The 27,508-nt window shown below is 39.1% G+C and overlaps 1 protein-coding gene across 14 annotated transcripts in view; it reads right to left on the reverse strand.

Annotated features, from left to right (window-relative positions):
* LOC113526686 (ryanodine receptor 1) overlaps positions 1–27,508 on the reverse strand; it is a 90,961-nt gene that overhangs the window by 31,834 nt on the left and 31,619 nt on the right. For all 14 annotated transcript variants that reach the window (XM_053235117.1, XM_053235119.1, XM_053235114.1 and 11 more), the window contains 48 exons: positions 27,393–27,496; positions 27,170–27,253; positions 26,475–26,634; positions 26,032–26,179; positions 25,291–25,496; positions 24,347–24,521; positions 23,865–24,073; positions 22,387–22,739; positions 21,572–21,701; positions 21,029–21,189; positions 20,441–20,603; positions 19,748–19,834; positions 19,131–19,357; positions 17,463–17,907; positions 16,659–17,225; positions 15,626–15,826; positions 15,376–15,487; positions 14,967–15,110; positions 14,229–14,502; positions 13,975–14,092; positions 13,732–13,864; positions 13,557–13,651; positions 13,333–13,468; positions 12,257–12,440; positions 12,050–12,161; positions 11,787–11,907; positions 11,458–11,627; positions 10,418–10,638; positions 10,177–10,267; positions 9,952–10,092; positions 9,698–9,858; positions 8,669–8,747; positions 8,487–8,576; positions 8,188–8,325; positions 8,028–8,105; positions 7,860–7,935; positions 7,281–7,404; positions 7,034–7,149; positions 6,846–6,913; positions 6,630–6,751; positions 6,228–6,277; positions 4,613–4,673; positions 3,607–3,733; positions 3,375–3,483; positions 3,187–3,268; positions 2,902–3,032; positions 1,486–1,806; positions 627–867 (listed from right to left, as the gene is read on the reverse strand). In XM_053235117.1, the coding sequence (XP_053091092.1) occupies positions 627–867; positions 1,486–1,806; positions 2,902–3,032; positions 3,187–3,268; positions 3,375–3,483; positions 3,607–3,733; positions 4,613–4,673; positions 6,228–6,277; positions 6,630–6,751; positions 6,846–6,913; positions 7,034–7,149; positions 7,281–7,404; positions 7,860–7,935; positions 8,028–8,105; positions 8,188–8,325; positions 8,487–8,576; positions 8,669–8,747; positions 9,698–9,858; positions 9,952–10,092; positions 10,177–10,267; positions 10,418–10,638; positions 11,458–11,627; positions 11,787–11,907; positions 12,050–12,161; positions 12,257–12,440; positions 13,333–13,468; positions 13,557–13,651; positions 13,732–13,864; positions 13,975–14,092; positions 14,229–14,502; positions 14,967–15,110; positions 15,376–15,487; positions 15,626–15,826; positions 16,659–17,225; positions 17,463–17,907; positions 19,131–19,357; positions 19,748–19,834; positions 20,441–20,603; positions 21,029–21,189; positions 21,572–21,701; positions 22,387–22,739; positions 23,865–24,073; positions 24,347–24,521; positions 25,291–25,496; positions 26,032–26,179; positions 26,475–26,634; positions 27,170–27,253; positions 27,393–27,496 (7,646 nt within the window). The remainder of the gene's footprint in view (positions 1–626; positions 868–1,485; positions 1,807–2,901; positions 3,033–3,186; positions 3,269–3,374; positions 3,484–3,606; positions 3,734–4,612; positions 4,674–6,227; positions 6,278–6,629; positions 6,752–6,845; positions 6,914–7,033; positions 7,150–7,280; positions 7,405–7,859; positions 7,936–8,027; positions 8,106–8,187; positions 8,326–8,486; positions 8,577–8,668; positions 8,748–9,697; positions 9,859–9,951; positions 10,093–10,176; positions 10,268–10,417; positions 10,639–11,457; positions 11,628–11,786; positions 11,908–12,049; positions 12,162–12,256; positions 12,441–13,332; positions 13,469–13,556; positions 13,652–13,731; positions 13,865–13,974; positions 14,093–14,228; positions 14,503–14,966; positions 15,111–15,375; positions 15,488–15,625; positions 15,827–16,658; positions 17,226–17,462; positions 17,908–19,130; positions 19,358–19,747; positions 19,835–20,440; positions 20,604–21,028; positions 21,190–21,571; positions 21,702–22,386; positions 22,740–23,864; positions 24,074–24,346; positions 24,522–25,290; positions 25,497–26,031; positions 26,180–26,474; positions 26,635–27,169; positions 27,254–27,392; positions 27,497–27,508) is intronic.

The raw sequence follows: 27,508 nt of genomic DNA on the forward strand, positions 1-27,508 counted from the left end.
CCTAATTGTTCTTTCTTAGAAAGATATTTTTGAGAATGTCTTTTCCATAAAATCTCTTACATTGTCAGTATTTATCATGTTGTCATTATAAGCTGAAAGAAAGAGTGGCTGCAAGGAAATGTGGCACGCTGAGCCAAAAACAATAAAAAAAATCATACTAGCTCAGCAGTGGACAGCACTGTTTAGCAAAAATAGATCGTTGTTTCAGTGCAATGCTCTTCTTTGCATTTGATAGCTGTCATGTATGATAAAGTTAAAAACATGCTAGAAGTGGGAGCAGAGGAAGCGAAAGAATATGTTTGCAGAATACACAGCTAAAGGGTTTTCCAGTCTAGTCACGTCCCATGTGCAGAGACATGGAGGTTGCTGTAGTGTGGTTTAAGCGGAGTCCTCAGTGAGTTAGTGCCGAACACAAAAGTGACGATAACGGCTGGAGTAAGGAACTTGACCAGCTGAAAAAATGGACAGGTAGGTAGTAGAGAACAACGCATTTTAATTCCTATTTTGAAAACGTCATTGCTGAGGTAACCATCTGATCATAAACTGGTGCTGACCGTGAAACTGTGACACCGTAACAACCCTAACTTGCAATTTAGCTATTTGTAAGCAGGCTCATAGCTCAGCACCTGTTGTTGTCCACATAGCGGATGAGCAGTGGATAGAGGGCGTACAGATCCCTGCAGAGCACAGCAAACTCGTCTCGGATTGTGCCTTCCTCACTGTCCACCTCTGTCTTTCCCTCCATACGTAATTGCTCCTCCTCAGCTACTACCTTCCCTGAGCGTTTCTTCAGCTTCTCCATAGTGGGGATGAAGTGAGACTTTAGCATCTCTGGCTTGGCCCTGCTAACGATGGGCTGGGCAAAAACTGAGGGAGAAAGGAAAAGGGCAGAAGGACGAACCCATAATGTCTGTGACCTTTATTCTATACAAGCTTTTGCAATGCAGCATGGGTTAATGATACTCAGTGAAACAGTACATGTCACCATATTCCAGGCAATTTTTACAGTGAATAATATTCAAAGTATTAAAAAAATAAGCTCAAGAAGAAGCTTCCAGACAGTTTCAAGCCAATCAATTTATATGCTACTTCTCAATTATAAAAAATCTAGAAAAATCTCATTTTACCTGCTTGATAAACTTTTGTGTGTTTGTATGTAGTTAAAGGATGACAAATTTGTGCTACCAACACCATGTTAATTATTGCGTTGTAATTGACTTCAGTAAATGAGAACATGTCTTTTAAAAACTGATACGATCCCTTGGCCAAAACTGGGACGACAGATGTAGTGTAGCTCTAGTTGTCATTACCAGAACATACATATAAGCCATCGCAATCTGGAACAATTCCCTTTAGAAAACAGCTAAAATGTTTATATGCTCATATGTAAATTCTACAAGAGGTCTGTTATGTGATGTTAGTGATTCCTAGTCAACAAGAGACAGCAAAATTAGAAATAAGGGTTAAGCTGTGTGCCATACTAACCAGCCAATCTCTTCATCCAGGAGGCCTCATCGATGCCCAGGTTGTTGACCACGATCTTCATGATGCTGCCCAGCAGCTGGTTGAGGTGTTCAGAAGTGACCTCAGTGCAGAGTTGGCCCTCCTGCTCAGGGAAGTTCTCAGGCCCTCTTTCCCACCAGCGTGGGAGGTAGTTACACAGCATGGGCAGCGTGATCTCGATCACGTGTGGCATCTCAGTGTAACGAGCTCCAGACTCTGCCAGGTCGCTAATCTCTTTCATTAGCACGTCCAGCTCTGGGATGTCCATGCACAACTCCTGCACCTGACTCGGGAGTCCCAGGACTAAAGTACAAGGAGTAGAAATCTCAGTGGTCAAAAAGAATATAGGTCCACTGTATAAGTATTTTATTCCATATTCTTACATTTTTAGCTACTAAAAGTCAAGTCTATTTCCAAGCTAGATTTTTCTTTCATTATTTCTCAAAGCCATATATGAATACATTTTCCAGATCCTTAATTATTAACTTGTGCTTGCGCTCAGGCGTTTTTGCAAACTCACAATGAATCAATTTGTGTGAAAGTCATGCGGGTTTAGATTAGATTAGAGACAACGTTAGCTTTTGTAACCCTTTTCTTACGAGTTCTTTCTTGTAAAATTGCATGAAATCCAACCATGTTTCTCCTTCACATTAAATTTTAAATCAAATTGTTTGATAAATCTTTGTATGTATGTGATATGATAGCCTTATTTAAAGGATAACAAATGTGTGCTACCAACACAGTGTTATTGTGTTGTTACTGGTTTTTTATTTCAAAACTGATATTAATGAAGAACAATCAAATTTTTTCTAAGCAGCTAAATTTTCCAACTGTGTTATACTGCCTCCGATGTAAATAATGGGGGCAGTATTGCGCGATGTGATGCAATGATCGCAACAGACTGAACAACCTAGAGCTGTGTCTCAACATTAACCAATTTCCCTATTAAAGTTAGTGTTTGAATTTTAAAAAAAGCCTTCGAACATACCATAAAGTCTGTTTTGCATCTAGACTTAGATTTGTAAATGATACTTTAAAAAGTAAGGTCATAATTTTCAATTTGTGATGCAACTCATGGCAAAAAAAGAGAAGCTAACAGAGCTTGTGTGGGTTTAACATCTCCATGCCACCCAGACAAATATGTGTCCCAGAATAGTTGGCATGAAATCGCTAAACATTTTACAGGTCGTCATGGAGACCTACTGGGCATGGATGTTTCGGCATTGACACGCCATCACGTACAATTTTAATTCTCCAAATACAAAAAGGAACATAGGCGAGTATGCTAACTGTATTAATAACACACTGTCATTTGTTAGGCATCTTTTCAAATTACCAAAAGCATAATCTATGCACAAGATTTGCTGATCGATATAAGACAAGGGAGCCGCTACTCACTGGCTCTCTCTCTTGGTGTTTTTGTTGTGTAGACTGAGTACGCATTGAACTCATTGAGCAGGGGCTCCAGATAGGCCACAGGCATGGCGGCAGCCAAATGAGCCAGACACTCGCCAAGAGCAGGCCTTAGCCTAGACAATACACATATCATTACTTAATACAGTATTACACACATCTATTGCAATATACACAAACCTCATGCTACCTGAGTGATGAGTGAAGGTGTTAACTAAACCTTATTTCTATGACACGTGAAACATAAAGGTAGAAGGAGATTTCACTCACTTTTCAGCATGAGGGGTCTTAACTGTACCCACTGAGTAGATGCTGCACATGAGACGGTAGCAGGATATCTGCAAGTCGTCCACTGGAAGAAAGAAAGAGGACAAGTGAGTATGTCCTTTACTACAGTTAATTGTTCACGCCACTAAAACACAAACGCTCATGGATCATATGAGTAGACTCAGACTTACAGATGACATCATCGCCAAACTGGTGCTGGGCGATGTGGTCGAAGAGTGAAGTGAGCACCGGCAGTAGAGCGACAGTAGTGTAGTTAATATTTTGGGACACACCTTTAACCTTTGGAATGACAGAAAGACATGTATAGTGAGGAAGATAATTAGTTTAATGTATTACAGCAAACTTAAGATTTTATCACAATAACTTAACATACTATAGAAGAAGTCTTTTCTGGTCTCTCACCTGATTTTTGGTGGACACCTTGCCCAGTTTAAGATTCTCAACCATCTTCTCAATGTCATCAGCAGCGCTCTCAAAGAATGAACGGAGGCCTGCTTTTACGATCTCTGGTCCGGATTTCATCACAGTTCTGCAGAGAGAGGAAGTTAGTTCAGTGCTTCTCATTGCCAGTTTGTATTCGGATGCTTCACAATTGTCTATACATAATTTTCAATCTTCAGAAAAGTGTTTTGTGTCCAATATTTGTTTCTTCAGTTTTGCCCAAGCCTGTTTAGACAAGTACTGGTAACCCCAAAATAATCTAAAATAATCTAAAATCTAAAACAATCTAAACAGTTGAAGACTGGAAAAAGACCTGGTGTTTTTTTTTTTTTTTTTTTTTTAAACTAATCTTCAACTGTCCAGTTTCGGTGAGTCTGTGCCCATGATAGCCTCAGATTCTTGTTCTTGGCTGACAGGAGTGGAACCTGATGTGGTCTTCTGCTGTTGAAGCCCGTCCACCTCACAGTTCAATGTTTTGTGCATGCTGAGATGCTTTTCTGCCCACCACAGTTGTAAAGAATGATTATATGAGTTACTATATCCTTCCTGGCAGCTCAAACCAATCTGTCCATTTTCCTCTGACTTCTCCTATCAACAACAACAAGGCGTTTCCACCCACGGAACTGTCACTCACTCAAAGTTTTTTTTTTTTTTTTGCACCATTCTGTGAAACTCTAGAGACTGTTGTGTGTGAAAATCCCAGGAGATCAACAGTTTCTGAAAAACTCAAACCAGCCCATCTGGCACCAACATCCATGCCACAGTTAAAGTCACAGAGATCACACTTTTTCCCCCATTCTGATGTTTGATGTGAACATTAACTGAGGCTCTTCACCTTTATCTGCATGATTTTATGCATTGTGCTGCTGCTGCCACCTGATTGGCTGGTGTACAGGTGTTCCTATTAAAGTAGATGGTGAGAGTACATAAACATTGGTGTTTTTTTTCTCCCTCATCTCAACTTTACCTGGCATCCAGTGAACGAGACAGGATGTGTAAGCAGTTTACCACTGCTGAAGCATCAGTTCCTGTACACAACACATACCATAAACAGAAGTCAAATGTACAGTGTCCATTAATTGAGCTTAAGTGTTGAAGTTTGTATCCAGCACTATTATTTCACTGTACCCTTAATCATACTGCTCATTTCAAGTCAGGTTAGTGTAACAATTAGTGTATCACGTCCTTTTGGAGGAAATGTTAAATTGTTGATTAGTAGAAAACTTCTGCCAGTATGATATATACCAAGACACTAAGCATCCTTCAGTGTCAGAAAGGCATTATATAATTAAAACATTATCATTATTATTATTAATATTATTATTATTATTATTATTATTATTATTAGGGATGCATCAGTACATTTTTTTCAGACCGAGAATGAGCACATACTGATACTGAAATGAGTAATTTACTAAGCATTAAGCAATCAGGGACATCACTGAACATTTATTTTGAATATGTTTGTGTTTCCCCAATTCAAAAATTGGCCAAGAGCAGCACTTACATGTATGTCCATGAATATTCTTTATATTATTAACTAGTTGATTTTAAATGAGCATTAGCTAGCTTCATTATTTATCTATAATTATTTATCTTTTAAGTATAGGCCTGGGATGGAGAAGAGTGCATTTTGTTTCACTGTAAATAAAGTATGTAAAGTATGTTAAACTATGTTTTATTAATTTCATTGTATCAGAATCTTTCGGACCAACAGTAGCTGATCGTCAAGAACAATATACTGGGTGAAAGCTGTTTTTTTTTTTAACTCACCTAGCATTGTCTGTAGACATTTTACTTGTCCATCCAGTGTTTACTGCTAGCAATGAACTCATGCTAAGTTTTATGTTTAATAAAGTTTTACCAGGTTGCCAGTATTGTAGGAAGATGCTGTAGTTCTTCCTCTTGATATTTTCACAGAGCACAGTTTGCAGTCTGGTTTGCTTAGATTGCAATGATGAAATACATTCAGATAATTATCATTTCGTGTCAGCGTATGTCACATATTATCATACGATATCAGAGCTTTTTTTTTTTTTTTTTTATGAGTATGAATATGAATAATTGAGTATAGTATCTAACCAATACCAGATAGCAGTATCGGTAACAATGCACCCTTAATTATTACTCTCAGTCTCAGAGCGCAATCATGGATGAAGGAAAAACCGGACAGCATCGTGCTGTCATTATGGAATAAGATCATTATGGAATAAAGCTTCTGTTTAAAGTAACTGCTCAACAATGACTACGGTCACAATGGTTGCAATGAAAAAGCACATGCTGAATACTGCAAAGGAAACTGGAGCTGGTTGTCCATTGTTCACTGTGTAACATTCTAGTTATAAAAATATTTTAAGTAATGTCATCTTCACTTTATCTTCAAGTCAACATTGTGCTGCAAAGAGTTAAGCGAAGCACAGCAAATCACAGCAAAGCCACAGCAACAATGAGAGTGTGTGAGAGAGGAGGTGTTTTTAAGGGAGAGAAACGGAGATAGGTAAGGAGGAAAAGCAAAATGGAAGCTAGTATGAATTAGGATAAGAGAGGGCCAATGGCATCAAACCCTTACGCAGGTTTCTTACCAAAGAGGGAAACTCTGTGCCTCACTAGAGCAGCCAACTTACAGAAGATACTGAGGCATGAAGAAAGAGAGAGAAAGGGGAGAGGGGAAAGAAAAGAGAGATGAAAGAAAAGAAAAAGAAGGGATGGAGGAGAAGAAAGAGGGTGAAGTTCGAGCCATGAAAACAGAAGGGAAGAAATTAACATGGTCCAGTAAAACAATGAGGAGACAGAAAAAGAGAGGGCATTGGGACATGGAGTACCAGAGGCAGAAGAGAATACAAGGAGCAGATGCATCTTTATCATGTAATAGTTTTATAGTATATTCATAGTCATTAAAGATTCTTATAATCCTAAATATGCATCATGCTGTGCAGTCTTGTGCACTTTCGTCTGCAGTGTCTATCAGATGGAGGTTTATTTACCTGGCAATCATCTCTTTTTCCTTGTTGGAGGCATGACCACCACTGCCCAGAACTTTAGCAGGAGTGGAAAGGAAGTAGAGGCAGTGGTTTTTAAAGTACTGGTTAATCAGTGGCAGGAGGATCTAAAGGTGGAACAATATGACGAGAAACAACACTTTAATTGACACAATCAAGGTTCAGTCAGTTTTCCTGCTAAGAAAACTGAAGTTGTCTCACCTTGGCAAAGAATTTGATCTCCTGTTCATGAGGGGATTTCTCGACTCTTCCACTACTCACAACAGCCTCTGGATTGACACACACACACACACACACACACACACACACACACACACACACACACAAATATCAACAGATATCAAACTGGGTTGAGTTTGTTTTCACATCGAATGTTATCTGAGACTAACCCAGATGTGCAATGAACTCTTGAGCGATCTCCATCCACTTCAGCAGCTTCTGGAGGAAGCCATAAGCAAAACGTTTCTCGATGGAGGAGATCTCCTGCTCCATGTCCTTCAAGCCCCTGCATAAAAGACGTACAGTGAGATGAGGCAACACATTCAAGGACAAATCAAAAGGTTTTAAAAAAAATGACCCAATTAAGCGTAAAAAAAGTGCACAACATTGACAATGACTGTATGTTTCATACTATACCTTGTGACAGCATATCCTTCAAACTGGAGGAATTTCAGCAGGTCTTGGGCTTTTTCCCTGTCACGGGCTTTCTCCTTGGCCGTCAGTGTGTCATAAGGAACAAGCAGAGGATGGGTACCACCACCTATAACAACACAGCATTCAGTATGATTTGACCAATTTCCGTTAGTAATTTGCACTTTCCTCTTTAAACAATATGTTAAATAATATGTTTGAGACTAATGAGTGAGCTACTTCTAATTCTCACAAGTTTAACAGTTAAATCTTTCAGGGTAGAAGGAACTAATGCCTTTTACTTTATTTGCCACTGCGTATGCTAATTGGAAAACACACTTTTGCTCCAATCTATCTTTATAACTATTTAATCAGGGAGCAAAATGTAACCTCTTGATACCACAGTTCTTGAACATCTGTGTGTTCACAATAATGATGTATGTTGATACAGTACAGTTTTGAATAGGCTTGCTAGTGTACAGCAGTGTTGCAAATGAAATACTGGAACATCAGAATACTGGTACATGAGATTTCTCATGATTTTCTGATTTTTCATTTGTCCCACTGATAGCCTCTAGACCTCACCTTTGGCTTGAAGCTCCATCTTCTTCTTCCTGCCCCAGGTATTGTGGTAATTTTCAGCCAGTTGCTCTGCCATAGACTAGAGATGGAACCATATAGAGAAAGTTTTTTGTTCAACTGCAAGCCAAAAACAAAGGTACCAGTATATAAAGGTTTGATCCTATTGCCTACCTGCAGCTCTCTGGACAAAGCCATGGTGGTTAAATCCACAGGCTGGGGTGAGTATCCCTGACTAGGATCATAGGTTGCCTTCAGGGATGGACAAATACATCAGGTTTAGACCTTATAGCACTGTTTTGATTTCTTATGATCCGTTTTATCAGAGAGTTACCTGAGCAGTTTGAGAGATCTTCCTGGTGGCGGCCTTCTCAACCTTCTCACCCTCATCTCGAGCTTTCTCTAAAGTCCACTCCCAGGCCAACATGGCTTTAATAGATTCTTTGATGGGCCAGCGGTAGATCTCCTTATCCTGATGATCATAGACAGATAGTATGCTCAGGACACAAGCATTTAAAAAAAAAAAACAATGAATCATCAATGCCAAGACAGCTAACGCCAGTGTTAGATGAAGTTTTAATCATGAACAATCAGATTGTGTGAATATAATACATATAAAGCATGCATTAAGACCTTTTCAGAAAAGGTTTTGTAAGGTCGGAGCATAGGATGGGTCTTCCCAATCTCATCCAGTGTCTCTCCATAGGTCCAGTTATTCTGGATCTGAACACAGAAAACAGTTTGAGGTGTTTTATAAAGCAGTGGTTTTTTGGTGGTTAAAAACTTCTGATGAAATTTGTGGTCATGTGACTAACCTTCTCAAAGGCCCACCTATCGTGAGTATGCTCTGCATATTTGTTGATGAAGGCATCTAGTTTTTCTGGGATGATGGTGCTGTGAGGAGGCAAGCAGGCATTAAAGGAATACTCAAGTACATTTAATTTTAAGAGGTTATCTTGTGCTGACAAAGTAATGGAAGGCCTGTTTACCTGAAACTTACTAAATAATCATCTAACAGGAATTGAAACGTATTTTTGTAGAATGTAGATGCAAAGAATTTGTGATTATGCATTACCAATATAAACAAAAAAAACATGAAAATACCTGATGAATAGCACAAAACTGTTGGGAAAGTATAAGTCACTGAAGTGGCGTTTTATCATACTGCTTTGTATATCAATAGCTTTAGCAAGACTTTCTCTCATGATTATTTTTTTCCTGAAACCTTTATTGTTAATGTAGTTTTAAATTTGCTTTATAAAGTCACTGATTTTAAATGAGTAGTGTTGCTGTCCCACAGCTCAAGGGTCCCTGGTATGATCCTGAGCTCTCTTTACTGTCTGTGTGGAGTTCCACATGATGTGTGTCTGCTTGGGTTTCCTCCCTGCTCTCTGCTTTCCTCCCACCTTCAAAAAACATGCTGGTAGGTGGCTTGAATATGCTAAATTGTCCCTAGGTGTGAATGAGTATGTGAATGTGTGTGCACAGTGCTCTGCGATGAACTGGTGTCCCATTCATGGTGTATTCTCGTAACGCACACAGTGTTCCCGGGATACACTCCGAAGCCACCTTGACCCTGACCAGGATAAAGACGTTACTGAAGATGAATGAATGATTTTGAATGTTTACTGAGTTTCACACCTGCCGTTAGACATTCATTATAAGTGTGCTTCGCACCAGCATGTTTTTTCTGAGGATTGCAACTGCAGATGCAGCAGATGTGGTAGACAGAGATTAGTGAAAAAGGGAAAGGAGTTCTCCTTTAACAATGGCTTTTTTATTCTGGAACATTTTCTACTGTTTGTTTTCATATAACCAAGATACCCTTCCAGCATAATACTCACTTGGTAGTCTCCACAGGTCTGGGATCAAAGTTGCCCTCAGCATCAACTGTGGCTTTTTTCTCAGTGGCAGAATAGCTGGCATCTACGTAGTCAGGAGGAATGGCACCAGCAATGGCACAGATGCACGGCATGGCAATCTTGAACAACTCTGCATCAAATTTCTGTCAAAACAATCAATATGCTTGTCTTAGCAGTTGTGTCTCCCTGTATTACCTTTCTTAAAACTTCAAAAATTTTATGCACGCATGTCTCACCTTGTGTGCCAGAGACTCAAAGATTCCCCAGAAAAGTTTACGTGAGAGATGCAGCTCCTCCTCTGATGTGGTGCCAAAATTAGCCCAGCCATTCGGTAGGCAGTAGTACTTCCAGCAGCGCTCATAGTGATTAGTCAGCAGCTGAAATAAGAGACATAAAGAGTCACCTCATATGTAATCATTAGAGGAAAAGTGTGAAAATGAGCAATGAACGAGCGCCCATACTTTCAGAGGCATCTTGGCATATTCGTTGAGGATTGGCACATCGAATACAAGTCTCCGCAACAGATGCTGCAGCATTGATGGGTGCAGGTATCTGAAAACAAACAAGGAAGCCAAGTCAGTGAAACAGATTCTATGATGCTAACGTAAAATGCCAAACTGTCTATGAAACCTGAATGGCTATGGCAGAGGTGTGTGAGAATGTCCTGTGGGTTGCTGAGTAATGAACAGAAGCCTAACTGACTTGACCAAGGACATGAGGCAGTCCTCGATGACATCACGCTGGGCTTTGGTGAGCGCACGGCCGCGGGACAGGCGGTAGATGGTGTGCAGCATGGAGTCAATCATGATGGCACGGTGGTCAGTACCCGCAAACAGTGGAGCACACTTGGTCAGAAGTGGCAGCACGGCTGAACACAGATAACGGTTGAGTGCCAGCGCCATCTCTGTGGTACTGAACGCCACCTAAAGCCCAAACAAACATAGACCAACAAAGAAGCATGTTCAGATATTTTCATTCTATGACCAATACATAATCACTGTTGTAAGATTTTCGTGTGTATTAGAATTGCATTTTCTCAAAATGGGGTTAGTGAAATCATAGCTAGGAGTCTGCAATTTTTTTTTTATGTTGCTACAATCAACCACTAGTAAACTTGTTACAGTTGTTCTGTACAATCTCAGGTAACTGAACTATGAAAAATATCACTTGACTCTAACTGCAATTCTAATAAGACTAGGAAAGGTGTTTTGAAGTTACTTTTTTACATGGAGTAACTGGATTGTGTCTTGTGGAAAGAAAGTTAAAGAATTAAAATTTCTGATGGCCCCATAAATAAATATGATGGTAGTGAATATTTATTATTTTCATAAAACTTATATGTGCTTATGTGTTGGAAAATTATTTTTCCTACACTGGAAGGCTTAGGGTTAAGCTTTATGTATTAATCTACATTACTGTTTCTCAATTCTTTTCCTGCAGTACCACCGCCCTGCATATTTTGTCATTTTCCTTCTCTGCTTCCCTCAGTTTAACCTAGTTCAGGCTTGGTAATGAGCTGATGAATTGAATCAGGTGATTTGGGAGCAGAAAAAACACCAGAATGTGCGTACTCCAGGACCAGGATTGGGAAACACTGCTCTAGACAAAATATACATTCTGTGGAATTGGTTTTGATAACTCCAGATAACAAAGATATACAGTATCTAACCATAACTAGGATATTTATTGCTATTAATGTACTTGTGCCTCTCTGTTATGTAATGAAATAAACAACAGCTCACCGTGTCCAGAGAGGCTGCAGCCCTCATGTCTGGGAGGAAGCCAACTTCCAGCACATGCAACAGGAAGTCTTGGTTATCAATGCCATACACTCTGTCTAGGAATAACACCATGGAAGCCTTGTGGTCTGGTACAAAACTGGCAGACATCTTGGGTTCTACAATCTGACCGTCTATGGAAAGGATAAACATTATGGAAGGAAAAAAAAAAAAATCAAGGCATCAAAATGAGTCCAAAAGTTTAAAAAAAAAAAAAAAAAAAAAAAGGGAAGACATCTTAAATTGATGAACTGTTATATTCAACATTCTTATCACATCTACTGCTAGCATACCTTTTCCATAGGTTGGGATCTGTACAGGAAGACTGATAACTCCCACCAGGTCTTCTATAGGAACCAAAGACCTCAAGATAGCTCTGATTCTCAGAGCCTCACCCTTGCCAGCCTGGATCAACTGTGAACAAGGGACAGATCAATATTTACACTTCTGTCCCTAAACGGAAACTTAAAATGTTGCCAGTTGTATTCAGTTGTCTACAGAATTCAATAAGAATTGAGCAAAATGTCCACATTTATTTCATGTTTATTTCACTTACATGCATCTCAGGGGCACAGCGACCCAGCAAGTCAATAAGCGCCGAGTAGAATGACATGATGGCGTTCCCAAGATGCACCCTGTTCTCCTCCTGTTGCTCCTCTCCTCCAAACCTGAACCAATCACAGTATGTAATTCATAAGAAAGGCAATAGGCACTGTGCAAGGAAATAAATTAATTAATTTAAAAAAAAAAAAAAAAACAGTACATGAAGCGTCTGTCTTTCTTCGGAGTTGGTCCATCCCTGGTTGGATCCTCTGAGATCTTAATGGCATCCTCCATCGCAGCCAGCAGCCCGGCTCCTCCCTCTCCTCTCAGGGCGGGGCCAAAGCACTCAGGACGCCGGATCAGCAGACGCACGACCACATTAGCATTCTCCTCCACACTCTCACCTATAAAGGAAAGCTCAGTGTTATTCACAGGAAAAATTAACCACCCATTTAGTGCTCTTATGTACTACTTATTGCTCTTATGTAAAATAAGTAAGGAATAATACACTATGCTGATATATGAAAATAATCAACAACAAGGTGATCTGATTCGACTCCACACAAACGGAGTTACTGTTACCACCCCAAAGTTTATTATTTTCCGATAACAGCATGTGCTTTATAGTGTTTTATTCCTTTTATACAATGAAAATTTGCCAATGATTACAGTTTTTAATGAAATGAAAAGATGACATGCTTTTATCCATACTTTTTATCCATTTACAGTTATGTTTAATGTTGTTGAACAAACAGTTTAGCTCCTGTTATCACTTATCTTATAGCAGCTTTTTTAGTAATTCCCTCATCCGACTCTCTTTTTTCTCTTTCTTGAAGTTAACAAGAAAAAAATTTGCAGCTTGTCAAACCACAAAGCCTTTCCACATAAGCTTTTCCTCCATCAGAAAACTTAAAGGTACAGCCTTACCTCTGACTGTTACAAAGCACTGATCCTGAAGACTTCTACCAAAAAGGCTATATAAATGTCTCCTCATTTCAAAATTGTACCATATCCATGATTATACTTTTTTTTTTAAATGTGCTCATGTAGAGTAAGCTGTTACAACAGAAGTGATTATATTAGAACAAGTGCATTAATATAAACTTTGCAGCTGGAACTACTGTCAGAGCTGCAGTTGTAGAAATTGAATCAACACTTTCTGACCAATCAGAAGCGAGCATTCAAGTGTAAGTAGACCTAATGGCTAATCTCCAAATTTGCAGAATATTTGCTCATATTTAAAGGGCTGATAAAGAGTCTAGAATTTGATTCACCAGGTGAAATGAAACCACGGACCATTAACAAACACAGCGAAGCGGAGGAAGTCCAGATAGCGCTCTCCACCGCAGGGGTTCCAGCCGATGTCAGGGTAGCCTTTAGACAACAGCATTGGGCACGCCTGCAGGCCACATCCAGCCAGATAAGTCACCACCTAGTAGAGAAGATTCAAACCATGAGCATTTCAGTAGTATAGTTTTTTCATCTGTGCAATTCCCTTACAACACGCAAAATTAGCTTACCATCTCCAGGTCTTGTTCCTGCAGCGCTAAAGCCAGCTCATTGTTGTCGATACAGGAAGCTGCAGCTACATCCAGGGGTGTAGATCCACGCATTCCTGAACAAATAGCCATCTTTCAGACATGGATCCCACATCATATATATTATGTTTATAATAAATATTATAGACAGCCTTACCCAGGCCAATGCCACTGTTCTGAAGCAGGTACGAAAGGTGGTCGAACATGGAGCGTTGGTTCTGACGACTGATACGGCAGAAATAACACAGGAAGCGGCAGCAGTTCGTGACCATTTGGGGGAATCTAATCTCCTTTTAGAAAGAGTCATAAGTAGGTTAAAAACTATTCTATTGTCAGAACAAATACATTGAGCCAAGCGAATAAAAAAAAAAAAATCATCAATATTGTTCCGTTGAGTCACCTTTGAGTCTCCTCCTCCTCCGAGGACATTGACCATGACCTCCATAACAGTCTCATGCATGCCAAGAGCCCTCATTAAGTTGGGGTGCTGGTAGAACACCTTATTGTTCATGATGTTACTGAAAGACAAAATATAAGCATGGACATTAACTATTTCAGTCCTGAGAACAAACATGAGCTGTAGAACATATCTCGATAACGGAGAGATTTATGAAATGTCATGATTTAAACAGCGTATTATTTAGTAGTGCTAACCCAATGCTCTGAATCATGAGCCTCTCCTCTTCAGGACCCATCTGAACAATGAGAAGTGAGCGGATCTGGCCCAGGCACTCTAGTAGGTCCATGGTGTCCTGCACTGACACGCCGTTGATGGCGTAGGCTTTGGGCAGAGCTCGAATCAGCTCGCCCAGAGAGTCATACTGCCGGTGCAGCAAGCTGAACATCATTCGCACTAGCTCTGGGTTTTGGATGAATGACTCCTGCGCCCAGTGGATCACTGTGTGAGAGATCAGCTCCTGCAATGTGTCTGAAAAGAAGGAAATATTTCATACAAATATATAAATATTTTCCCTGTTGTATCACCTATTGATGCATCACCTACTGACACCCATAATCGATCTCTCAAAATCTTTCAAAAAAAATTATTTCACTTTAGCAATGAATATTTTCTGAGCCAGGCCACGACATTTCATGTATAATGAAAATATCTATATATCTCTATCTCACTTATAAGAAATCTAAGCCTAGTAATGGAAACAGACACAAACTCGACAAGGATTTAAATATTTATTTCATAAAATAAATAAACATAGTTAATACAGTTATATAACAAATATACTTATGGTTCCGTATTTATATTTTTTCCTCTAACAACTTTTTCCACTTTCGTTTCACTTTGTTATACTCAGATAAAAATTACCAGTACATGTACTGTAGATTTTATAATTTAAAAAATGTTTATTAGAGAAGCACAACACATTTGTTACTCACTGGGTTTAGGCTCTTCCTTGGGTTCGGGCTCTTCTTCTTCTTTCTGCTTACGCAATTTCTTAACTCTTTCCACCAACTTGAGCAGCCTTCCTTTAAGCGACATGTCCACCTCTTCCTCCTCCTCCTCTTCTTCCAGGTGTATACCTGAAATCGAGAATTTTTTTCCCCCAAAATAATGCTTTCTGTCACTTTCTTAAAGATTCAATGCATATCATTTTTTGTTGAAAAATGAAATCAAAAGAGTCAGGGGAGAACAATATGGTGTAAAATATAACAATTCACAGAAATTTATAGCCAGGGCTACAACTCAGTCAAGACTTGCTCACAAATTTCTCATTGATAAGTCACAATAATCACCCTAAGTGGTCAATGGGGACAGTCTAGGAAGAGCAGGCTGTTTAAGACTCACCACAGTGATTCAGGATGTCACTGTGGAAATTCTGGAGAGGTTCTCGTACTTCCTCAGGCACGGGACACTCGTCATCATCAGGACTCTGCTTAAAGTTAGTCAGCATGATAACCTGGGCAAAAAAACAAAAAAAAAAAACAAGATATCTCAAACACATACTTGCCTACAAATTGAGAGTGAGTGTGTGTTTACCTGGTCATGAAGAGGACAGAGTACAATGAGGTGTTTGTGCTGAGATGCGAGTGTGTACCTGCTCTTGTGGAGGAGACCGGAATTCTCGGGTCTTTCGGGCTGTCTCAGCAGCGGTCATGGTGAAAGCTCTCATGAGCTGATTGTAGCGATCGCGTTGGTTGGTCTGGATGCTCTGCACAAATTTATCAGAGAAAGCAACAATGGCTTCCACACGGTGCCTCAGCTCACAGTCACAGAAATACTGCAGCAGGATGCACATCTGAGAGAGAGAGAGAGAGAGAGAGAGAGAGAGAGAAGCAAAAAAAAAAAAAAAGTGCCAAGAGAATGGGATATTCCTGGGAAAAATATATTAACGAGAAATGACAAGTGAATCGTAATACAGGATGTAATAGGGCTGTTGAGTTACATAAAACATTCAATTCAATTGTAAATATTTAAAATATTTAGTATTTAAATACATTTAATTATTAATTCACTTATAATGTCATACAGTCACAGTGCAAACACTAGCAGTACAGCTGCTTATTATTATCATTGTGATTATTATTATTATTGGTGATGGTAGTAGCAGTTGAATCAGTAATAGTAATAGTAGTAGTAGTAGTAGCAGCAGCAGCAGTAGCAGCAGCAATAGTAATAGTAGCAGCAGTAGCAGCAGTAGCAGCAGCAATAGTAATAGTAGTAGTAGTAGAAGCAGCAGCAGTAGCAGCAGCAATAGTAGTAGCAGCAGTAATAGTAGTAGTAATAGTAGTAGCAGCAGCAATAGTAGTAGTAGTAGTAGTAGTAGTAGTAGTAGTAATAGCAGTAGTAGTAGCAGCAGCAGCATCAGTAGTAGTAGTAGTAGTAGTAGCAGTAGTAGTAATAGTAGTAGTAATAGCAGTAGTAGTAGCAGTAGCAGTAGTAGTAGTAGTAGTAGTAGCAGCAGCAGCAGCAGCAGCAGCAGTAGCAGCATCAGTAGTAGTAGTAGTAGTAATAGTAGTAGTAATAGCAGTAGCAGCAACAGTAGTAGTAATAGTAGTAGTAATAGTAGTAGTAATAGTAGTAGCAGCAGCAGTAGTAGTAGTAGTTGCAGTAGTAGTAGCAGAGCTCACCTGCAGTTTAACTGACTCTGGAAGTTTCATTTGCAGCAGTCCTTCCTCTGGAGCCTCCTCCTCTTCCTCATATCCCTCTTCTCCTCCTTCTTCTGCCTCCTTCTCCTCCTCTGCTTTTTCTCCATCCACTTTTTGTCCTTCCTGCTGCTCCTCCCCTTCCTTCTCGATCTCCTCTCCCTCCTCCCCTTCCTCTTTCTTGAGGGCTTTGAGCTCCTCATCCTCTTCCTCTTCTCCTACTCCTTCATCCAGCAGCTCCGCCTCTCCCTCCGCGGCCTCCTCTTTCTCTTTGGTTTCCTCTCCTTGCTCTTTAGATGCAGCTTCCTCCGCTTCCCCCTCTCCTTCCCCCTCTGCTTGCTTTTCGGCTGGGCTGAAAACATTGGGGTCGATCATCTTAAGGATGTGCTTGACGTCATCATCGTTGAAGATGCCCATGATGAGGAGAGTGCTGATGAGTTTAAGGATGGGCACAAAGTGGAACTCGACGCTGCCCCCTACTGGATCACGCATGGCCTGACTGCCGTCCATTACAGCCTCAGTTAGCATGCTCAGAGACTTGGTCTTTAGTTCCTATAGGATATCATATAACAGCACATTATATATCATATCAGACATTTATTTAGGTCTTAAATAAACTATTTAAATAAAAACATTGCTATAGTGTAACCTAACACATATGTACAACATGATGATTCCTGATACACTAGCACTGGCTTATTCAGTGACACTTCCTCATACATTAGAAATGTCTGAGACAGTTAACACACCCAGATGTGCACCAGCACCGGTTACTGTCACATAGCGTACCTGCAGAGGGAAGATGGGGCTCAGAGTGTACAGGTCTGGATCGGTGCCCACAAAGTTAATAGGTGAGAAGTGGAGTTTGGGCCTGAGGCAGGTGGTTAGACCCACTCCAGGCAGATCATGAGCTTTCTCAGCATCAGGGTACAGAGTGATACTGAGCGTCTCCACTGTCATGGGCACGATAAACTCACGATTGGTGCCCAGACGGTTGCGCTTGGCTGACTCTAGATGGATGCTGATGAGCAGGTCGTAGTAGCCGATACGCAGTGGCCCAGGCAGGTATGTGTTCTCAATGGCATAGAAAAGCTGCGACTCATCCACGTGGCTGCAGAGCGCATGGGCCACGCGGTTGTTGCCCAGAGCGCACACAGCGCAATACAGCATCAGAGTGTGGTGATGGAACTTCAACAGGTCTTGGTGCTCTGACAACTCCAGGATGTCAATACATCTGAACAGTACAGAACATACAGACTATAAAAACTAAAATCCTGTAGGTCCACACTACAAAAAAAACATTCATTACATGACTGTCTTCCAGGGAACATGAAACACACTAGGCACAAATTTCAACGGGTTAAAATGGGTTAATGTTTTTTTTTTTTTTTTTAAACAAAAACTCTATAATATGATGTTTCTGAGCTGCTATAAGTCTCCCTGATAATCCTGTAATAATAATACTCAACAAACTGTATCAATTCACAGGAAATCTGTCCTCATATGTCACTCATCAGCTCAGATACATCTATCATCATGTCCCAACTTTAGGCACAAAAGAAGTCTAACTACATGGCGACAGGCCTGAGTCGCAGCCAATCAGGACAGAATGTGAAATACCATAATATAATACAGTAATAAGAAGAGTGATAAAGCAATATTCTTTTCCTGATGAACAGGTAAAGGTTTTTTTTTTTTTTTTTGTTCCCTAGATTTGCTGGAAAGCCAGTCAGTGATAGTCACCTGATTTATCCTCACTGTGGAATTAGTATTGTTACCCAGCTGTGTTTTAGCTTAAGAGATATTGATACCCAGCTAGTGATTCACTAGTTGAGTTTAGCGTGTTTGTGTGAATTATTGCACTTCAAATCTACTTTTATCACAATCACTCTGTGTATTTCATCCACTGATTTGTGTCTTATAGCAAATGCGCATGACAGTTTTGTTCTCTTAACTGTATTTTAGTCAGCTAGCTAGAGTTATCGGGCTAGCTTACTACTGAAGCTGTGCATAGCAGCTTCATCTTCACATTTAAACCAGAGCTTATATTGTAGCCAGCTAGCTAATGCTGGGTGATATTAGTTCATTCTGTAAGTTATGGGCTGTTTATAATTTCACAGAATGAGCACAGTTACAATTTAAATATACTGCTGAGTGTATTTATGATGCAGATTCTCACTGAATACGTATTGACTTGGTACTCGCAGCCATAAGACTAATCTGTGTGATGGAGAAGGACAACCCAAGTTACGGAATATTCTTCTGTGAGTGCCTTGTAATAGTATTTAGCAACTTTAAATTATGAAACTTAAAAAAAAGCATATCATATTTTGCCACACTTTACTTTTTAATAATTCAAACAACCAGCTAACAATATAAATGTGATCAGGTTAGCATCTAAATCATACATAGCATGGTTGGTATAGGGTCAGGCTTATCCGTGTCCCTTTCTCTGACCTGTTCTCCTCAGGGATGTGCAGTGCCATCATGGTGAGTGGCTCAGTGCATTCTACCATCCAGCCGTGCCTCTCACTCACTTTACCCACTTCAGGTTTCAAGAAGTGGTTTGGGACTCGACTCCATATAACCGGTGTGAGCATCTCCACATCCAGACGAGGAGGACACTGAGGCACGGGGTTTTTCCTTTCACTGCGAAACATGGCCGCTGAGAGAGGCATAATGTTCTAACAGAGAGAGACAGAGAGAGAGAGATTTAGGAAAAGAGACAAGATAATTGTCTTTGAGGATAATAACAAGATGAGTACCTTATGTCTATGAAGTTCTTCAGACACTCAAGTTAATTTAAAATGGCTAGCAAAACTAAGCCACGGAAACTGACTTGTGTAATCAGGATTATGTGTTCAATGGGTTCATCAGTTCAATGGAGAGCAAAGAACTGATGGATCCCCTTGAATAAGAGGAGAATGGAAAAAAGCTTTTTTTTGTGCACTAAACAACCAGTGCATTATATAATGGATGGGTAAAGAGATAATAGAAGGGAGAATAACTGAGAATTATACTAAAAGCAGTGCTAGAGAAACTGAGGGAGGGAGAGAATGAGGAAGAGGTCTAACCTTTAGCTTTCCCAGTTCAAACTGCAGCATGTTCTGGCTGAAGGGCTGAACGAAAACAGCAGGGAAAAGCTTGGTGTTGGGTTCCACCTGAGAGAAAAACACACATTATATATCATTACGCGACAACACAACAATTTGTCAGTGGAAACATTTTTACTTTTTTTTTTTTTTGAGTTAAAAACTAAAAATAGATCAAATGCCCTGAAAAATATTAGCAAAGTCCTGAAAACATCCTGAAAATCCCAGTAATATGCAATATCAGCTGAGGGAATGGTAAAATTGGAGAGAATTCACTGATGATAACTATATTTTAGCCTCACTTGTAATATTTCAGGTAAACTGTAATGCTAATGTTACTGTTGCGTATATACAGTACGTCATTGAAAATGGCCTAGAAAATGATCGCCTGAAAGAGGTGGAACTTTGACAAAGTTTTTCAGGTATCCAGGTCATTTTAAAATTTCTAGTAATGTTAATCTTAGTAGTCACTTACTCCTAGACAACATTATGGTTTATTTACCTGAAGTCATCTATGTCACATATAACAGCAACATGAAACCACAAAGAAGAAAAAGCAAAAAAAAAAAAAAAAAAAAAAAAAAAAAAAAAAAAAAGGTCCACATGAATCCAAAAGACATGCTGTCTCAAACACTTGCACTCCCAGGCTCCAAAAGAAATACAAGCCTATCTCACCTGGTAAAAAGTGTTGATTTCCTTCCCATTAGCCATGAAAGTCATAAGACCGGTGGCCAAGTCAACCAAACAGCCAACTACCAGATCTTCCTGGGTGAAGCGCTGCTGAGAACCGCTGATTAAGTCGCCTCCCCACACCATGTAGCAGTTGCTCCTTTTTATGCTGATGTTATGGTAATACAAATATTCATAAACAGCAAATAACACAAAACCATATTAACCTGACAGAATATTTCTTGAGTCATACATTGAAGTCTATGAAGTTGCTCGCTGATACTTTGCGAAAGATTGCATCTTTAAGACATTTCAGTACTTTTATAGCAAGTTTCCATTTACTGCAAAATGACAATTTTTAAAATCATTAAATACAGAAAAAATGAGAAACTCTCTCACTGGACTTGATGCTATTCAATCCATGATTTAAAAATGGTATTGGAAACTAGAAAAGGTTGACACATAGCAACTATTTCTCCTTTGTTGATTTTTGATTGTAACAAACACCTGCCTAATCTGTTTTTGGATGACTGATCTGTTTTTGATGCCAAAAGCCCTTGTTAAAAGCACAAAATATCTGCTGTCAGTCCTCACCTGTCATGAATGTTGCCTTTGTCATCACCTACAGTCACTGTCACAGTGCGAACTTTGAAGAGGTCAAAATTAAGATCATACTGGTGGTAGTCAGGGGTGACCCAGCCAACCCAAACACCACTGGGCTCTTGACCAGCAAAGATCCGCACTGAGTAATAATACTAGAAAGAGAGAGAGAGAGAGGGAGAGATTTATATAAAGGATGTCCCACTGACTCAAATTATCTATTTTGATTTTAATAGTAATATATCTACTATAAAATGTATTAAATGCTTATAATATTATAGCAATATAAACAATATCTGTAGAAACATACAAATAATACTCTTTCATATGCTTAGAGATATTTCCCAATGGTGTAAATAAAATTTAAAAAAAATTATTAACATGTTTATTTAGTCTTAGTGCGCTCTATCTAAAATTAATTTCACTTTCACTAGAATAATTCAACCAAGCAAATAAAGTTTCATTGTGCAAAAGTATTCTCAAACATTGTATATTTTGTTCAAACCTGAACAGAACATAAGTGTTTGAAAGGCTCACAGTAGTGGTATTGAGAATGATCTCAGGGTCGTCACGTTCATCCGGCACTACGTCCTCTACCAAGCGTGGCAAGACAGGGGGAGGAGGGGGAGGAGCAATCATAGCCGCTTTCTTAGCTTTAAAAAGGAAACTGAGAACGAAGGAAAAGCAATCAGAGATGAACCCAACAATGTTCTTTTGATAAACTTCCACAGTTACATACACAATGTCAAGAAAAGATTTTACAAAAAACAGTTTGTACCTAATTCACCAATCACACGTTTGTTTTAATTCTTGTATTTAGCATAATAGAGCATTAGTTCCATACTGCAATTTATGATCAGGTAAACCATACAACTTGCTGTCCAGGTATGTCTTGGCTACATGTCTTAGATAATACAAAGGTCTAGAGTTGGTTCTAGATGTGTCTCAGTTGCAATCTGGAGTCCAGTGCTGTCATTTTTGAACATTTGAATTGAAAAAAGAGTCTATGACAGTAAGACAGTCCACTGTCAGGCTGACAAATGAGAATAAATCAATCAAATTTATTTAACACCAAAAAAACTAATAAGAAGGAAGAAAGAATGAGGTGGAACAATTGGTAGAATGGGCAGATTACAAAAGATCACAGCAGTGGACAAGTTAAGAATTGCTTACAGTCATGCATGTGAAGACCATAATAAAGACACAATAATGCCAATGGAACTGAAAATGCCTGCAGAAAAGCAGCCCAGGTCACAAACTTCAACTGCAAATAACACCAGGTACTACAACTAATCAGTGTAAAATCTAATCGCTGATTAAAAGAGTATTCTCTGTCACTAGTCTATCCTCACCCTTTCTTTTTGCCTTTTTCCGAGGCAGTGTCCTTGTCATTTTCCTTGACACCAGGTATGTCTCTGGGCACAGACGGCTCCTTCTCTTTCTCCTCCTGCTCCTTCTTGCTGGCTGATTTCTTCAGCACTTCATAATCAGAGTCAGGATCCACCTCCAACACTTCATCCTCTGGGATGGTTAGGGCTCGAGTGAGGGGTGTGGTGCCTGCCTGCACTTTGAAAGTCTCGTGGAACTCGATAGGCATGCTTAGCCTCAGGAACAGCATGTCTGTGTTGGCATTCTGGGACCCAAAGGTCTTGTGGGTGAGTTTCAGACAGGGGGCGCTGTCTACCGTTCCATCCACACAAGACACCTGTGCAATTAAAAAAATTTCAGTCAAAAACATGTAAAGCACTCTTCTGATCCAGTGTAATAGAAGTATATTCAACTTTACACAGACAAATCTGGATCGCTTCAGTTAAGGAGCTTGTCCTGAGATGCTATTACACCAAATACTGTATAATCCTAATCAAATATGGCCCAGGTATTTTTGCATCAAACTGTTTAGAAATTTTATTGGATGTTTAGAAACATGGCAAAAGAAAGTGCAAATTGTTATAATATTCTAATCATAATATTCTAAATCAAAAACTAAACACATTTTCAGGTTTTATCACACAATGAGTTCTAGCATACAAATTGTATGTCAAACTAGCATAACACCATAAGTTCCTGCTTTAGCAAATGGTGTTACCTAGCTAGCTAGTCAAAAATTTAACAGATCCGATAGCTTTATAGTGGGCATGACCCTTGTAAATCCACCCTTGCTAACTTTTTTGTTTATTGGTGTTGGCTAGCTAGCTGGTGACATTCTCACCCGGCAGCATTACTAGCTAGCTACACTGCAAAAAAAAAAAAAAAAAAAAAAAAAAAAAAAAAAATCTTAGAAATTATATCTTGAATACAGTATGTAGTCTAATTTATGTAGTATTTCTTATTATCGGATTACAGTAAACCAAATATAGGATTATTAAAAATATTTTTAGACCTTTTTTGACTAATTTTAAGCTTTAAATTGTATTATTTTGTTGGCAGATAATTTTGCTTCTTTCTAAAAAGAAATACTTAACATTAGCAAAATTATCTGCCAATAGAACAAGACTATTTCAGGCTTGAAATTAGTAAAAATATAGGTTTACAAAAAAATAGAAAATTAAAATAGGTTTACAAATCTATATTTGGTTTATTGTAATCTTATACCAGGAAATACTAGATAAATTTGAGTATTTTTTATATTTTCACTTGCTAATATCCTTTTTACTGTCTAAGCATGTAGCAGATACAGTAAGCACACACAGTAATATCCTTTCATATTACCAAGGAATTATCTTTCCTTTATCAGCATACGTTTCCAATTCACTTAAAATTTATGGCCATATTTAGTCATTTCCATTCCATTCAATATTTATAACATTCTATTATAAATGAGAGACAAGACCTCAATGTGATTGTGGTTAGTAGGCACTGGGATGAACTGGGGCAGACTCTTGCTGAACCACATAGTGATGTCCCTCTTCATGTTGATGGCGAAGGGCTCAAATCCCTCCTGCAGTCCACAAATGGCAAAATAGCGCAGACTGCTAACATTCTGGCCCAGATTGATACGGCCCACCTGAGACAGGCCCAGTGCACACACGGGGATGAAACCTAACACACAGGGAAGAAGATGTGGGGAAAGAATGAATAAAGCTAAGATTCTGTATATTGGCTGAATATAAAAATAAATGCTACAGTGACATCTTAGTGGATTTACTGCAAATTAGATGTCCATTGGCAAGTGATTAAAAGAGCCAGAGGGCTAAAAAAGCCACAACTAGAAGGATAGCTAATGCTGAACACCACCCTGACATAACCACTCCCTGTATCCACTACTGGAAAAGATTTAAACCACTGTTCTCCGTCAGAGGTTGTGCAGCTCACCATCTCCAATCTCAATGTCTTTGAAGGCCATCTCAGAGCCGGAGTCACTGATCAGCATCTCTCCGTTCAGAGTGAACATGATATTCATCTCTACCAGGTCAATCATGCAGCCCACCACATCTCCCGACTGCCACTGGCGCCCGAATGGCTCATTTCCAATGTGCCAGCGCTGAGCCTGGAAAAGAAAGCACCGCATGCAATTGATCAATACAGTAATGCCACTACTCTTTTCAGCAGCAAGATCTCTCTGATACCGTATATCCAGTGTCACAATTTGGATTACTATAACTGCTTCATCAAAGAACAGTGGGTTTAGTCGCATTTATTATCTAAAGTGCTTCTCGTGCATTTAAAGAGACTGTAATGTAAATGTCATATCCTTCTAACAATCCAGAGAAAATACCAGTATTATTGAAAGAATGCAATACTGTACTTAATTAATTTATTTCATTATATCCTTGTAACCAAATAACTGTAACTCATTCCTGAGCTTGTTCAATGCAAATGTCACTTGTCAGGGATAGATCTGACCACTGCAAGTGTATTAAGTAATGAATAAAACATGGCCTGCTGTTACAGGAAACTAATCAATGATAGTGGTTCACCCAATGCAAAGCAGTTATCGCTAAGCTGATTATTTTACAATACTAACATGCCCCTTACAGTGTTTTATTACTCTTATACCACGGTGGTTGAATTGAATTACAGCCAGCTCTACTGTCTGAGCTGCAGTTAAGGATGAGCACCATCTGATTAATCAGATTCACGAATTCGTCAGGGCTGTGGTGTTATTAGGATTACCTGTTGTTATCTATGGATATCTACGTACATGTGATCCATGTACAGGATAGTATGACTATCAGGAAACAGTCATGGAGGTATTATATCAGATGCAAAACCCAATGGAGCAAAGACAAAAGCCCATTACATAAATCATTACATACCCTGTTTCCATTGAAGACGTAAGCCAGTTCATCAGCTCCGAGATCAGTGCCTGCACGCACGTTAGGTCGAGCCCAGCCCACCCTCATCTCTCCCGTCGTCACTGCCTCAAATTCAAAGTACCATTTCCCAGAGGTCACGGCATACTGCTTCTCCGCCCTGAAGATTCGCACCTTATCCCCTCGCCCACTTTCCAAAGAGTGGCCACCTGGAGGAGTGAGAAACAGAGGGTTGTTAGCTGTTTTCATTCTTGTATGAAAATGAAATCTATATTTATATCAGACAGAATTTGTATAAAAATTTTTTCTAGCATTTTTTCTATTTTTTTTTCTGGTAATAGCTGTCTCACATGTTATATGTTTTTGTTGCTACTGGTTTTAGCTTTTTATATTTTGTAGAAAAATAAATATTCTTATTGATATAAACAATTTAAAAATCCATTCATTCTTGTAAATTCATTAAATAGATACTATTGACATTAATAACTTGGACTTTTGGACCCTACTGTCTAAGTGTATATTATACTGTATTATTGTATATATACTGTATTAAGAACAGTAGGTCACTAGAATAAATTTGTGCATTCTGTGTACAGTTTGTGCAGTGCGTGTAATGCTTGCTTACACAAATTTCTTGACACAAATTTCTTGTCACAGATTGAAAAACATTAATATGGTGAAAAGCAAGGTCTATAAAACTAGGATATTAGATGAACTTAGATGCCCGAGATCTTCAGTACTTACTGCTCTCCTGGTCTGGTGGCTCGATGTTGTATCCGTAGCCAATGAGGGTGCGTACGGCATTGTTCACACTGTCTCTGTTGGTTTTCTTGGTTCTCTCATCCAGCAAGACGTACGGTACCAGACGAGGGTTGCGTTTATTCAAAATATCCTAAGAATAAGAGTGCATGGGTAAGGAAAAGAGGATGAAAACAAGTAACTGCTCCACACTTTAATTTAATTTAACAGTTCAAGCAATTCATAATTTCTATCTTATGTCATCTGTAAGTCAACTATTCCTATTATAAACAGCTGAACAGTACAAGCTTTGGTATCTCAAAAAAAGGTCGTAATACACACCAGGACAGTAGTACATGATGCATTAGACACAATAGTAATTCAATTCCCTGTATAATATTTCATAGTGAAAAATGCATTACTTCCAGCACTGAATCTCTGAATAATACCTGTACGATGCTGTAAGTCCAGCCCTGCCTCACACGGTCTCGTGCCCACACGTTGTGCCCATTCTCTGCCAGCTTCTCCACCAGCTGGTTCTGGTTGGGAGTCAGTTTCACATGGCTGAGATCCAGAGGAGCTGGCTTGTATCCACTGCTCATCACATACCTGAGAGATAGCAGAAGGCAATAAAGAGAAAGAGACAGTTTGTTATATTCATAAACAGTATATCTGAATATAGTTCTTTCATATAAATGTGTAAATAAACTCAGTATAAGATGTAAATGTATATCTGCAACTCTAGCTGTAGTGAAGAAAATCATCTATATGTGTGGTGGTCTGCGAAAACCATGCTGAATGGCAGAATTATACCAAACAGCCAAAAGAGATGACTTATTTAAACATATTTAAAATCAAACCTGGATTTTTTTCTGCATATAACATTCATCTCAACTTAAAGTAACCATAAATTATTTCATCAAACTGATATGGATTTTTTTTTTTTATTACCCTTGAATAAGGAGCCAGTTTAACAAGCACAATAGTAAAAAGTCAATCTGCCTAAACATATCTAAAATCTGAGTGATTAACAGGCTTTGTTGGATTTGCTGACTAACTAAGTGACCCCTTTTCTAAAGCAGTGTGATGTTTAATGCTTTGTGGCATGTCTAACAATTTGCCCACTTTCTTCTTTGCAACATACGTTTTGGGCAGCTTGATCTTCTTCAGATTTTCTTCTGCTTTCTCATCTCCCATACCTACATGGCAGCCCAGAGCCAGGAGCGTCCTGAGGAATTTCACAGCAAAAAGAAAAGTATGTGTGAGCAACTGAGTACAAACAGATAAGATTAGAGTCAGTGATAAATTTTAAATGACAATAACAACAAAGATTGAGATTGTTTGAATGGAAGAAAATCATTATTCACTTTAAAGTTTCTCCAGACATCTGCAAGTTGTAGTTTCTCTCAGGTTCTGGCAGGCTCTGGAAGTCCACCAAGCACGGGTGCAGTTTCTTATTATCATCACGGAACTGACAAAGAGA

This window comes from Pangasianodon hypophthalmus, chromosome 6 (genome assembly GCF_027358585.1).
Source record: "Pangasianodon hypophthalmus isolate fPanHyp1 chromosome 6, fPanHyp1.pri, whole genome shotgun sequence".
Classification (NCBI taxonomy): Eukaryota; Metazoa; Chordata; class Actinopteri; order Siluriformes; family Pangasiidae; genus Pangasianodon; species Pangasianodon hypophthalmus.